Raw genomic sequence first — 14766 nt, 5'->3', positions numbered from 1 at the left:
AACAAAAAATGTAAAAAAGTTTATGCTTTTATGAGTAAACAAAAAATGTTTTATAAAAAATAAGTTTACGCCTTCGCGAGTAAACAAAAAATATAATTTATAAAAAAGTAAAAGTTACGTTTTCGTAAGTAAACAAAAAAGTTTTTAAAAAAAGTAAAAGTTTGGACCTTTGTGTGAGTGCATTGCAGGTTGTTTTATAGTTTTTCAATTATTTTGTCCAATTTTTCTAATAATTTTTCTTTTATCTCCATTTTTTCCCTGTGTCTTCTTTCTCTTTCTTTCTCTCTCTCTTCATTTTCTGCGTGCTTACGTTTACCTGTAAATATACACATTTTTTTCACATTTTTTATTGAAAAAATTTTGTATCTTTTGCTAGAACTTGGATTCAAGTACTATCAAAAGTTCTAATTTAAATCACAATAAACTAATTACATGCTGACTTTCCAGACACAGTGGCAATACTTGATTTAATAAATGCGGAGTCAATATTTGCTGGTTTTTCTGTTACTTCACCAGTGGAAGAAATAGTCGACAAAGGCACCATATACGGCTTCTCTCCGAGAAAATTCTCCATCACCTAGACAATTAAAAAAATATTATAAACTTGTGTCAAAATAAAAAAATTAATCACAATTTTATCATACATTTCAGTCATGTATACATCACACTTACATCATAATATTGCCATGATCGCTTATCATTTCCTGATTTTTTATTATGGTCTTTTATTGTTTTATACGTTCTTTTCATAGTATTTACTCTTGTATTGCATTGTCTTGCTGTGACCATGTATCCCTTACTTTGCAATGTTTGAGCAATTTGTTCCCATGCTTTTTTGTGGCTAATTTTTCCTGAGGACATATTTTGCTCTCGCTGTCTGTATTCCTCCAACAACAGCAAAATTGCTTCACGAGACCATCTAAAACCTATATTGCAAACAAAAAACATTACACACACATAAATATATATATATATAACATTGTACTAGATTCATGAATTATTACGAGTAAAAACATTAGGTCCAAAAGCACAACCGTTCACTGAACGACTAAATAACAATTGAAAATAATTTATTAAATCCAAAGATAAAAATCAATCATTTTCAATTACTGTTTAAACCAATTTCACTGATCATGGTTAGATCAACAGTCAGCTATAAGAGCATGGAAACAAATTGCTCAAACATTTGAGCAAGGGATATATAATTACGGCATGACGATGCAACACGAAAATTAATACAGCGGTTGATTTAGCCGTTAAAACTGGCCTATAATAACTCAATGAGCACTTCAGGAATACATCCATTATTTAAAATTTACTTACTTTCTGCAAACTCTTCGTCCACGTTTGAAATATCTAATGGATCCTCTCCTGAGGCATTGCTAGTTGAGGCTAAACATGCTGCAGTATCTACTGCAAACTCTTTATCTGGAGATGCTACAAAGTTTATGTGAGTATCTACAAAGATACATGTTGTAATGTATAAAAGATCATGTTGTAATTAAAAGAAAAAGCAAAAAATTACAAACCAGGTTTTTCAATTATATTTGAAGGAAGAATTTTTGGTAATGCTGGTGCATTTCCTAAAAAAAAAAATAAACTTTAAGGTAAAATTTTAAAAAGTTAATATTACATTAATCATTTAATATATATTATATATATGACAATCAAGACAAATTTATCCATATATAAAGACTTCAAATTTTTATTAAAAACTCACCACTTTTATTACCATTCTCACGTGCATATTTTAATAATGCTGTTGCAAAAGCCATATCTACAAAGCCATTAGCAAATAATATGAGAGAATTTTTAGAAATAAGAAAAAAGACGTACAAACAATATAAAGATGACTAAAAGGAAGAAAAAGAATAAATAAGAGGAAAATTAAAATAAAGTATTTTATAACATTTTAAGATTACATGAAAAAAAGTGTGACATGTAGAAAAATGTAGCTCTGAAATATATTTAAATTAAATAAACCCAAAAAAGTATGATAGAATATTACACTTATTATATAAAATTTGACTGTATTTAAGTACAGACTTGAAAACTCGGACTGTCTCCCATACAAAGAAAATATAAAAAAACACCAAAACATGAAAGAAATGAAATAGTTAGTAAAATTATAACAAGCAATAAAGCAATATGTTATTCACCCTTTCTCTTCCCACAGTTGTTAATAAAAATATACATATTTTCATTTAATCTTATAGGACATTAGTCCATGTATAGATGTCCACATGTATGATTAGTAGTTAACATCTTACGACAATACTTAAATTGGTCTTAAAAATGAAATTCGACTGTTAGTACTGGCCTATATAAGACTTACAATTAAAATAATAGTAAAAACATAGAACAAAATTTTTAACTCACCATTTTCTGCTTTAACAGCATCCTTTGGATTCACTTTTAATGTAAATACTTCTTGCGAATCTGCATCGTATAAATGTATTTCCACAAAATTCATTTAGAAAATAAATTTGCGTTAATTTTGTAACCTTGCAACTCACTTTGCATAACAAAATAACAATCTTTTCGACTGTTCTAACCGTTCAACATTCACGATTCACAACTATTATTCGTCATGAAGCAACTGCGCAACTGCGTCTGCTGCGCTATAGCTGTTCACGGAACTCGCTATCACTACCACGCTATTGGCTCCACGAACAGTCTAGATAGCGTTAGCGTTCGTAGTGTTAATAGTGTCTCCCCGAACGCACCCAGAGTCTTATATTGTTATTGTCACATCCCGCTTTTCAAGTAACGAACTTAAAGCTAGTTATTAATACATTATTGGATAATGGATATCTATTAGAACTCATATTCACAACCATCAATGAAAGAATACAACATAAAATACACATTTCATTTTGCAATAAAAAAAGACTCAGTTGCGGACGATGTGGCAGCCAAGGAGGAGAAAAGTGTCTATTTTACGATCCCGTATTTACAAGGGACATTGGAAAAAATGAGTCGAAGTATTAAAGGAATATCAGAAACTTGAGTAGCTTACACGATACAAAACAAAATGAATAGATATATTAAAGCACATAAAGACACAACTCCACCTTTGTTGCAGTCGAACGTAGTGTATAAAATCAATTGTAAAGATTGTGATGCTTTGTACGTTGGACAAACAAGTAGATTATTAAAAACAAGAATATTGAGAACATAGAAACCACATCAAGAGAAATTCGGCGCAGAATTCTGTAATTACAGATCCCAGAAAAGATCTTTCACACGAATTTGATTGGGAACATGTAATGATATTAGACAAAGAGAAAAATTTGTCTAAAAGATTAATTTCAGAAATGATATATATCAAAAAACAAGACAATGGTATAAACTTACAACATGATACAGAATTACTCGGGAGTATTTCGTTTGGACACGTAACGATTGGACACCGCTCGATTGGACACGCACGATTGGACACCGCACGATTGGACACAGCACGATTGGACACCGCACGATTGGACACCGCATTATTGGACACCGCATTATTGGATACCGCACGATTGGACACCGCACTATTGGACACCGCACGATTGGACACCGCATTATTGGACACCGTACAATTGGACACACACACACACATTCACGTGTGTGTATGCAGATTTCTAATATAGTTTACATGAATTAGCGACTTGGACGGGGACTTGAGTGCGGGAGGGGGGGCCGAAGGCCCCCCTTGCACTCCCCCGTGTGTGTGTGTGTGTGTGCGTGCGAGCATGTTCTGCATTACATAGGTTTCAAACTTTCCACGCAAAACAAGATGCTCCTAAAAATACGTATATAGACATTTAAAATTCAATTTTTTTTCTGGCAAATCGAAGCTTTTTTCTGCCAGATGTTTCTAAGGTTAGATAATCTGTCATATGATATATAAATGTTATTCACTAGAGGACTGCGGTGTCCAATAATGCGGTGTCCAATCGTGCGGTGACCAATAATGCGGTGTCCAATCGTGCGGTGTCCAATAATGCGGTGTCCAATAATGCGGTGTCCAATCGTGCGGTGTTCAATAATGCGGTGTCCAATCGTGCGGTGTCCAATAATGCGGAGTCTAATAATGCGGTGTCCAATCGTGCGGTGTTCAATAATGCGGTGTCCAATCGTGCGGTGTCCAATAATGCGGAGTCTAATAATGCGGTGTCCAATCGTGCGGTGTCCAATCGAGCCGTGTCCAATCGTGCGTGTCCAATCGTGCGTATCCAATCGAACGGTGTCTAATCGTTACGTGTCCAAAAGGAGGTCACCCGAATTACTCAACTCAATATATGAAGATCTTATACTTTAAAAACATCGTGTAGCTTCTTCCTATCAATAACCTTGTACAGCATAATAATATATACCCATGAGCCTCATTTCGGTTTGCGACACGGACAAAGATAAACGCTTAAAGAATATCTCTATCTAAGGGGATCATGTCACCTGCAGCATCAATCTAATGTAAGTTAAGTTAAAAGTTATTCGCTGTCACTCATCTTATTAGTGCAATCAGGCATAATCAGCTTAATAAATTTCTGTAGGCATAATTCGGACAAAACGCGATGCAAATTGACAAACATGTATTTCTCCACAATGACAACTAAAAGTAACTGAAATGACACCATCATAATATTAAAGACAACAGTAACATAGATTTTATCACTGAAGAGGACTCAAACATGAAGTCGAAACGTCTGTAATAATTTATTAAAGCAAATTGTAATATTGTACTAAATGTTGTTGCGCTTTATATTATTGTAATTAATGTAGTTTGCGTTGCAATGCCTTGAAGCAAATTGATTAACAATAAAAATAGTTCATACTGCACAAAAATATCCTGTGCCGGCTCTCGTTGGCTTTTAATATTTCTTGACTGTTATTAATTACTGGAGTCTACGAATATTAATATAGTTTATTATTTATATTGTTACGTGCGCTGCCCGGTATACTGCGATCGCGAGTCAGCTGTCGGATCGGGAATATCGATCGGCGGCGGCGGCGTTCAGCTGTCAAGAGCCGGGGCAACGGGAATAAACAAAGAATAAAACAGTCAGAGAGCGACTTCGAGCTTGTACAGACGCTTTGTGATAATTGCAATAAAGCTGTTCGATTCTTTCAGTTAAAGAGTGTGTGCCTTATTCCTTTTCCGCGAGCGCGCGCGTTACAATTTTAGGGGCTCGTCCGGGATCCGTTCGTCGGATCCTGTGAAGCGCGCGCGGATTTAAGTGATAAGTGCGCGGAGTGAAAAGACGAGAAAGAGCGGAGAATTCGAAGATGTCCATCCTTCGTTCCCCTGTGGTGACTCGATCCCACGCTTCTGCCGCTGCGGAGGGAGACAGAGCGGACGCACGGGATTTGGAGCGAGAGACTGGAGAGAGACGCGTCGAGACTCCCGGGCCTCCTTCAGGAGCAGCGGCGCCAGAATTCCTGCTTCTATTAGAGGAACTCCGGCGGATGCGAGAGGAGCAGGCGCAGCAGCAGCGGGAGTTCGTAGAGGCACTTCGACGGCTGCAGTCTTCCCGAGCGACGGAGAACCAGCTAAGTCTCTCCGATAATATTCGTTCGGCCGGGAACGTGGGGGGCGCGTTGCGTGAGAGCGGTGCGAGCATGGAGACGTGGGGGGACATGCAGGCGCCTGTTGGTATAAAATTAAAACCGGACACTTTCGATGGAACGTCCCCATTACGCGAATTTTTGACACAATTTTCGCTCATCGCGAACGCGAATCGTTGGAGTGAGTCAGAGAAGGCGGTGGTGTTAGCTTCCTGCTTACGGGGAAAAGCGCGTTCGTTGCTGGACTCCTGCCCCGCGAGTGAGGGCTCTCTTTCTTTCGTAGAGCTTAAATTGCAATTGGAGCTCCGTTTTGGGGAGAGCGAGCTCGCGCAAAATTTTTATACTCAATTCACGAATCGGAAGCAGAGTCCAGGTGAGGATTACGCGACGTTGGGCGCGGATTTAGAGCGTCTTTCCCGGAAAGCGTATTCTGAATGTACACATGAAGTGCGCGACAAAATTGCTTGCTCGCAGTTTATTGCCGCGTTGTCAGACGGATTCGTGAAACGTACCCTTCAGGTGGAGGGGATAACATCTTTAAGAGTCGCGATTGAACGGGCGAAAACGCTTAAATTCATCAATCAAAGCTGTTTTCCGGAAAAGTTTAACGGAAATTTCCGCGCGGAACGGAAGGAAGTTTCTGGGCTAAAGGAAAAAGAAAAGAAAAATTTTAAGGAATCGTTTAAGAAAGGAGAACGTAAAAATAAAGAATGTTGGCAGTGCGGGGCGACCGGGCATTTCCGCGCCCGAATGTCCTGCGGCGGGGAAGACGGAAAACTGAATTCTGTCGGGTTGATAGGGGCTCGCTCGGCAGACGGAGTTCTAGCCCCGTTTCGCGCGCGTGGCAAGGCCGTTCTTGTGCGACGGGTCGGGGGCATGGGCGCGAACGTGCGCAGCCACTGTTGCGTAAGGGGTTCTTTGAATGATAAACCGTGTTACTTTAAAATTGATACAGGCTCGGACGTTTCGGTTTTAAGCGCCAAGATGGCGGCTTCTCTTGAGCATGAGCGTATAAAATTTTGTGATTTAAGATATCCTACTGGAGAAAAGGTCCCGATAATTTCTCGTGTGAAAGCCACAGTTTCTTTGGGCAAATTTTGTTTTGTTTTGCCTTTCTATGTCGCGGAGATTGTCGATGAGTGTATACTTGGAGTGGATTTTCTCTCCAAGGCGGGAATTTTGGACGGATTATTTGAGAGCGCTTTTGGTTTGACGGGGAGCGAAGTGAAGGAGCGCGGGCTTGTCTGCTCTCGAATGCAGAACTGTTCTTTGCAGCTCTCCAACTCTCTTTCGCGGATTCTTGAGGAAAGTTCTCGGAATTTGAATTCTTCTCAAAAGCAAATATTTTCTGATTTCTTGATTGAGTTTTGTCATGTCTTTTCCGAAAATATTGTTGCCGGGAATTGTAATGTTTTATGTCATGAAATAAAATTATGTGATTCTCGCCCTATTAAGCAGGTACCTCACCGAATTCCCCTACATTTACGGAAGTAAATAAAATTCTGGAGGAGATGAGAGTTCAAAAGGTAATAGAGGAGTCTAGCAGTCCTTGGATTTCCCTTGCCGTTTTAGTTAAAAAGAAAGACGGAACTATGAGATTTTGTGTGGATTTTCGAAAGCTAAATGAGATAACGAAAAAGGACTCCTATCCACTTCCGAGGATTGATAATATTTTAGATTGTTTGACGGGGAATTCGTGGTTTTGTACCATTGATTTAAAGAGCGGATATTGGCAGGTAAGCCTAGATCTTAAGGATCGTGAGAAAACTGCTTTTTCTATTGGAAATGATTTATGGCAATTTACAGTTATGCCTTTTGGTCTTTGCAACGCCCCTGCTACGTTTGAGCGATTGATGGAAAAAGTATTAAAAGGTTTAATTTCTAAAATTTGCTTTGTTTATTTGGATGATGTAATTGTCTTTGGAAAAAATTTTGAGGAAATGATGAATAATTTAAAAGAAGCTTTTTTTTGTTTGCAGAATGCTAATTTAAAAATTAATCCCAGTAAATGTGTTTTTATGAAAAGAGAAGTTAAATATCTTGGACATGTTATTTCTGCAGAGGGGGTTGCAACAGACCCAGAAAAGATTTCTTCTGTTGAAAATTGGCCGCTTCCAAAAACGCAGAAGCAAGTTCGAAGTTTTCTCGGATTTTGTTCATATTATAAACGGTTTGTTAAAGGATTTGCAACTTTAGCAAAACCATTGTATAAATTGTCCGAAGAGAATAAATTTGTTTGGTCTCTTGAATGTCAAGAGGCATTTGAAAATTTGAAACATGTTTTGACTTGTCCTCCAATTTTATCTTTTCCTTCGGAAGAAGGTCAGTTTATGTTAGATACCGATGCCTCGAATCATAGCATCTTGGCGGTGCTTTCTCAATTACAGGGAGAAGAGGAAAGGGTCATCGCTTATTTCAGCCGTGTATTTAGCAAAGTGGAACGGAATTATTGTGTGACCCATCGAGAGCTCCTTGCGGTTGTGGATTCAATAAAATCTATTCATCACTACCTCTATAGACGGAAGTTCCTTGTGAGAACAGACCATGTTAGTCTCCGATGGTTGATGTCTTTTCGGAATTTGGAAGGGCAATTGGCCAGATGGTTGGAACGTCTTCAGCAATACGATTTCGACGTCTTCTATCGAAGTGGAAAAGCGCATGGAAACGCTGACGGACTTTCGAGGCGTCCATGTTTGGAAATGCCCTGCCGGTATTGTGCTAAGGTCGAGTTTAATAAAGGGACGTCTGAGGAATCTTTGGTCGAATATTTTTCTCCGAAGGAGGTTCTCAAGAATGGCGCTCCGCTCAGCTACAAGATCCCGTTACTTCAATAATAATACAGGCTAAAGAAGCTGGTAGTCGACCGGGTTGGCAAGAACTCGCTTCCGAAGAGGTTTCCTTAAAGATTTATTGGTCGCATTGAGACTTACTTACTATGATCGATGGTGTCCTTCATAAGAGGTGGATTTCTCCGAACTTACAGAAGAGTATTTTTCAAATCGTCGTCCCTCGACAGAAGGTACAGGAAATTTTAGAAGAGGCCCATGACTCTCCTTCTGGAGGACATTTTGGCGTAAACAAGACCCTCCAGAAAATTCGTAAACATTTTTATTGGGCTTCCAGCAAAAAGGATGTAGAGAGGTGGTGTGCCACGTGTAAAGTTTGCATCGCAAGGAAAGGCCCCGTCGGAAAAGGGAAATCTCCTTTGCAGACTTACAATGTGGGCGCTCTTTTTGAGAGGATACAAGTAGATATCCTTGGCCCCTTGCCGATTTCTTCTTCGGGGAATAGGTATCTCTTAGTAATCGTGGATTGTTTTTCCAAATGGCCAGAAGCGATTCCTCTCAAAAACAAGAGAGCTAGTACCGTTGCGAGATCATTGGTTGAGCAAGTATTTTCTCGACATGGAATTCCTTTGGAGTTACATACTGATCAAGGAAGGAATTTCGAATCTCAACTTTTCCGGGAAGTGTCAACTCTATTAGGAATGAAAAAGACGCGAACAACACCTCTTCATCCGCAATCGGACGGACAAGTTGAGCGTCAGCATCGTACCATCTTGGATTATCTGGCAAAATTCGTTTGCGAAAATTAGAAGGATTGGAATCGGTGGATTCCTTTGTTTTTACTAGCGTTTCGATCTTCGAAACAGGAGGCTACTGGAGCGTCTCCGGCTGAAATATATCTGGGAGATAGTCTTCGTCTGCCTTTAGATCTTCTTAGAGGATGTTCCTTCTAAAAAAGAAGAGGAGGAAAAAGGTGGAAGTTTTGTTTCCAGATTCAGAGACAGACTCGATGTAGTCCATTATTTCGCCCGTCAGCGTCTTCGCATCAGTTCCCGGAATGCGAAATTCTGGTATGATCAACGAACTAGGCGAGTGCTTTATGAGCCGGGACAAAAGGTTTGGTTCTTTAATCCTAGACGAGTGGTAGGAAAGGCCCCGAAGTTGCAGAGTTCTTGGGAGGGACCTTGGAAAATTAAGAAAAAGCTTGGAGATGTTTTATATTGTATAGAGAAATCTTCCCGCTTGAAAAATATAGTCGTTCATGCAAACCGTTTAGCTCCTTTTCAGAAAAGAAATTAGTCTTAGAATCTTCTTTACGAAGCCGAAACGAGCCTGAGCCTGTACGCGAGCGTGAAGGGAGGGGAAGAATGTTTTGTTCTAAAGAAAGAGTTAAAACTGTTGATTTTTCTTTCGTTTTGTTTCAGTTTCATTAGAGTAAGCTGGGAAGAAGTGAGAAACTGAATTCTTGATCTGGGATGTTTTCTCAAGTCTGCCTCTCCCACGGTTTTTGACCGTAGTTTTCCCGTGGGACTTTGGGCAACTGCCGAGGCAGAGGACAGAGAGCTTTAAAAAAGCGTTGGGTCCACGGAAATTATTTCCCCCTCTGATCCTAAAGAGAAAAGTAAGAAGCGCTCAAGACCCGGCGCGGAGAAGCGAGAAGTGCTCAAGGCTCAAGATGGAAGAGCACGGGCAGCGGAAAACTGGAATCGAGCATAAGAGTCTCTGCGAAGGAGCCTAATCAGCTCTTCGAGGGAAGATGCATGAGAGTTTCCAGTCAAGTGGAGGCGAGCTCGGATGGACGTGGCCCATTGTACTCGCTGCAATTGCACGTAGAGGGTAGGAAATCGTCCAGGAATCCTGAGGCGTCGACTCAGAGAGGCGCGTCGAATTGCCTTCCGGATTGTCGGGACGACAATCTTTAAGAGGGAGGGCAGTATTACGTGCGCTGCCCGGTATACTCTGCGATCGCGAGTCAGCTGTCGGATCGGGAATATCGATCGGCGGCGGCGGTCAGCTGTCAAGAGCCGGAGCAACGGGAATAAACAAGGAATAAAACATTCAGAGAGCGACCTCGAGCTTGTACAGACGCTTTGTGATAATTGCAATAAAGCTGTTCGATTCTTTCAGTTAAAGAGTGTGTGCCTTATTCCTTTTCCGCGAGCGCGCGCGTTACAATATTATATATGTAAAGAAAATCGACGTCACTTTAAGTTTAAATCAAATTCGAATTTGCCACGCATTTTGAGCGCAAGATGAGAGAGTAAAGCCTACGGAGAAGAAGGGGAAAAGAAGAAAGTGGGATAAACACGCATTCACAGATATTAAGTGAAACTAAGAGACTAAATCAGTATATGTAAATCAGTTTATGTAAAGTGTAACCAGAGAAAGATAGCAAGGAATAAACCTTAAATGTTGTTTCTTTGTTTACAGGTAAGAACCTTGGATCTACTCTTGTACATAATGTAAATAGTGAATGTGAAATTAATAAATCTATAAAACTTTGTTTACAGAGAAACTAATCCGGTTTATTCATTTGCGCAAATTTTCTTACAAATAAAAAAGGAACACATTATAAAACGACATTTTTGGCAACTATTCTCAAAAGTATGAAAAAGTTACAATTTGAATTCGTGGTAAAACCAGCTACCCAGCAAACACAAAGTTACATGTAACGTGCCTGTTAGTTATAATTTCTCACTCAACAATGTAATTGTAATATAACACACGTGTTATATTACAATTACATTGTTGAGTGGGAAATTATAACTAACAGGCACGTTACATGTAACTTTGTGTTTGCTGGGTAATGACGGAAAGTCAAATGTTATCGCCATAACCTCAATTGCAACAATAGAAGATCGGACTTTCGGTATCCCAGAAGTGTTACAAACGGCAAGTCTACATAAACTTATTACAAATACACCGGCTTATGGGAAAATAAAAAATACTTTACGGAAAAGACACCAAAAAAGAAATATATGGATTACTTTAACAGAAGAGTTAAAAAATACCTGCATAAATGAAGAAGGAAATATGCAATTTGGAGAATATTTCTTAGAAGAGATTACGCAGAAAACTAAACGTGCTGATATTTCAGAAGAGTCATTGACAAAAATTTTAGAAAAGCTCGCTGAAAGTAACCCACAAACATCTGGACACCATAATTTTAAAAAACTATCAGAAAAGTTTGTCATGGAGAAATTTACAGGGAAAAACTCCAATGTTAATCAATGGATAGAAGGTTTCGAGAAAGAGTGTGACCGATTGGATATAAAGAAAGATGAGGAGAAGATTGAAATTTTTAGATTATTTTTAGAGAAGTCATGTTTAGATTGGTATAGCTCAATGCTTATCAAACTTACACTAAATTCAGAATGGGAAAAATGGAAGAAGAATTTTTGCGAAACGTATGCAAATAAAGGATGGACTCCAATCAGATATGCGTTCTTGTTCAAATACAAGACAGGTTCGTTGCTGGATTATGCTTTAAAAAAAGAAAGGCTTTTACTAGAGATAAGGAGATCAATTGATACAGGCACTTTAATTGATCTCATTGCAGCAGGTCTACCAAACTATGTAACAGATAAGATTGACAGAGAACCTAAAGGAAACTGAAGATCTTTTTAATGAAATTGGAAAATTGGAACACTTAATTAACAGAAAAATTTTTGAGAGAAAAACCAATACAACTCCTAATACCAGAGAAAAATTTGAAGGACAAAAACCGTGCAAAATTTGCGAAAAAACAAATAAAGGTACTCGTCACCCTGAGTCCTCATGTTGGTTTAGAACTAAAGATGACAGAAAAGAAAAACATCAAATAAAAAATGTAAACAATTCTGAATTAGAAGTGGAATTAAACAACAATGATCCAAAAAACTTGTAATACCACCATTAATCAAAATCAAAGTATTAATAAATGGAACGTTTAAAGTATTTGGAGTTTATGATTCTGGTTCAAATGTTTCGTTAATAAATTCAAAATTATTACGTTTACAAACAAAAAGAAGTGATGATACAAAAATTGCAAACCTGAGAACGATTAATGGTGTTAAAAAGACAGATGAAATGGTAACAATAAAAGCAAAAATTTTTGCTACAGAGAAAAACATTGATGTTTTTGTAGTGGATAATTAAAGCTTTAATTACGATTTTCTTATTGGATTGACTGTATAAAAGAATTTAAATTAATACAAAATAAAGAATTAGAAATTACACAAAAAACTCCGGACTTTTCAGATAGAAATTTTGAAAATATAAATTTTAATAATAATAAGAATAAATTGAAAAACAAAAAAGAATATAAAATCAACTTCAATGAACATATAAAAGTGAAAAATTTTGAAGCCTCAACAAACCATTTGGATACTCAAGAAAAATCGGAAATAGATAAACTTATTAATAAATATAAATCAATCTTTGCTAAAGATAAATATGATATAGGCACAGTAAAAGATTATGAAGCTTGTATTGATTTGTTAATAGATAAATATTGCAGTAAAAGACCATATAGATATAGTATTGAGGATAAAAAAGAAATAGAACAACAAATATCAAAATTACTAGAAAAAAATCTAATTGAAGAATCGTATAGTCCGTTTGCTGCTCCAGTAACCTTGGCATATAAAAGAGAAGAGAAAAAAAAATTAAGATTATGTATAGACTTCCGTGATTTGAATAAAATTGTAGTTCCGCAATCACAATCTTTTCCATTAATTGAAGATTTAGTAGAAAAAACAAGAAATTGTAAATTTTTCTCAACGCTGGACATAAACTCAGCATTCTGGTCAATCCCTCTACGAATTGAAGATAAACAAAAAACCGCATTTGTGACTCAAGAAGGACACTTTCAGTGAACTTGTTTACCTTTTAGATTAAAAACATCGCCAGTAATTTTTCAAAGGATATTAAGCAACATAATAAGAAAACACAACTTGTTGGAATTTACGGTAAATTACATAGATGATATTCTGATCTTCTCAAAAACTTTTCAAGAACATATTAGTCACTTAACAAAACTATTGGACGCGATATTGAAAGAAGGTTTAGATTAAAACTATCAAAATGCATTTTTGCAAAGGATTCAGTAAAATATTTAGGGCACATAATAAAAGAAAATTCGATTAGCCCTTTGAAAGATAATCTAATTGCAATCAGAAATTTTTCTATTCCAAAAACACAAAAAAATATTCGACAACTTTTGGGGAAAATAAATTTTTATAACAAATATATACCAAATAATTCTATAATATTAGATCTTTTGTATAACTTATTAAGGAAAGGACAGAATTTTATTTGGTCAGATGAATGTCAAGAGTCATTTGAACATATAAAAAAATTACTTTGCTCTCAACCTGTTCTAGCAATTTTTGATCATAATTTACCAATACACATCTACACAGATGCAAGTATACACGGCGTGGGAGCGGTCCTAAAACAGCCACAAGAGAATAATGAAAAAAAACCAGTAGCATATTTTTCCAAAAAACTTAATGATACTCAGAGAAGAAAAAAAGCTATTTATCTAGAATGCCTGGCAATAAAAGAAGCACTGAAGTATTGGCAATATCGACTTATAGGAAAAAAATTCACAGTTTTTTCAGACCATAAACCATTAGAGAAGATGAATATAAAAGCCAGAACGGACGAAGAACTAGGTGAATTGACCTATCTATCCCAATATAATTTTGAAATAAAATATTTTCCAGGAAAAAACAATCTCGAAGCTGACTGCCTAAGCAGAAATCCAGTGTTAGAAGCACATGAAAATCAAGATGAAAGTTTAAAAACTGTGAATCTAATAAAATTAGAAGATATCCAGAGAGACCAAAAAAATAATGTAAAATTGAATAAGGAGAGAAATAAAGTAAAACTAAAAGACAGAATATATTATAAAAGAATAGGAAAAAAAGATAAAATTATACTATCAGAAGATTTCAGTAAAGAATTTATTAAAGATATATATCAATATTACTGCCATATAGGAATAAAACAAATGCAGAAAAAGATTGGACAATTCTATACAGCTAGAAATCTATCACAAAATATAAAGAAGATCTGTAAAAGCTGTGAGATTTGCATGAAGATTGTTGGAATATTCATATATTGGCGCCTAGCATTTACAAGTGCGGCTGCGCGTTCGCTCTCCCTTCCCTTTTGGGCCTAGGCGCGTGTGGTGGTGGTAGATGTGCTGTATAGTACCAAAGAGAAGAGCGAGTGACGAACTTCTTAAATAAAAATCTTTGGAAAACGAATAAACTCTGCTGGTTATTTTTCCAACCGAAACCCCAACAGGTTATGGGCCCAGCACTGCGCGCATTAATCATTTTATAAGCAAAAAGTTTTCATCGAAGTGATCAATAGTGTGCAAAATTTCATCAAGTCGTAGCTACGAGGTCACAATGGATGCAATGGAAATTTCCAAGTCCAG

General features: G+C 37.2%; 1 protein-coding gene across 4 annotated transcripts; it reads right to left on the bottom strand.

Moving 5' to 3' along the window:
- Positions 1-119: 119 nt before the first annotated feature.
- LOC105839115 lies at positions 120-2623 on the bottom strand. Of its 4 annotated transcripts, XM_036287254.1 has the most exons (8): positions 2380-2620; positions 2160-2288; positions 1721-1777; positions 1530-1583; positions 1324-1458; positions 673-926; positions 433-577; positions 120-316 (listed from the first exon to the last, which is right to left on the bottom strand). In XM_036287254.1, the coding sequence occupies exons 2-8, from the start codon at positions 2194-2196 to the stop codon at positions 195-197; spliced, it is 804 nt and encodes a 267-aa protein (XP_036143147.1). In that variant the 5' UTR covers positions 2197-2288; positions 2380-2620; the 3' UTR covers positions 120-194. The 4 variants fall into 4 exon arrangements, with proteins under 4 accessions (XP_036143147.1, XP_036143146.1, XP_036143149.1 ...); XM_036287253.1 differs by lacking the exon at positions 2160-2288 and having other exon boundaries at positions 2380-2623; XM_036287256.1 differs by lacking the exon at positions 1721-1777 and having other exon boundaries at positions 2380-2619.
- Between the last annotated feature and the right edge of the window lie 12143 nt (positions 2624-14766).

Source organism: Monomorium pharaonis, chromosome 5 (genome assembly GCF_013373865.1).
Source record: "Monomorium pharaonis isolate MP-MQ-018 chromosome 5, ASM1337386v2, whole genome shotgun sequence".
Taxonomy (NCBI): domain Eukaryota; kingdom Metazoa; phylum Arthropoda; class Insecta; order Hymenoptera; family Formicidae; genus Monomorium; species Monomorium pharaonis.
The sequence above is the reverse complement of the archived record's forward strand: the minus strand, read 5'-3'. Positions and strand labels throughout refer to the sequence as shown.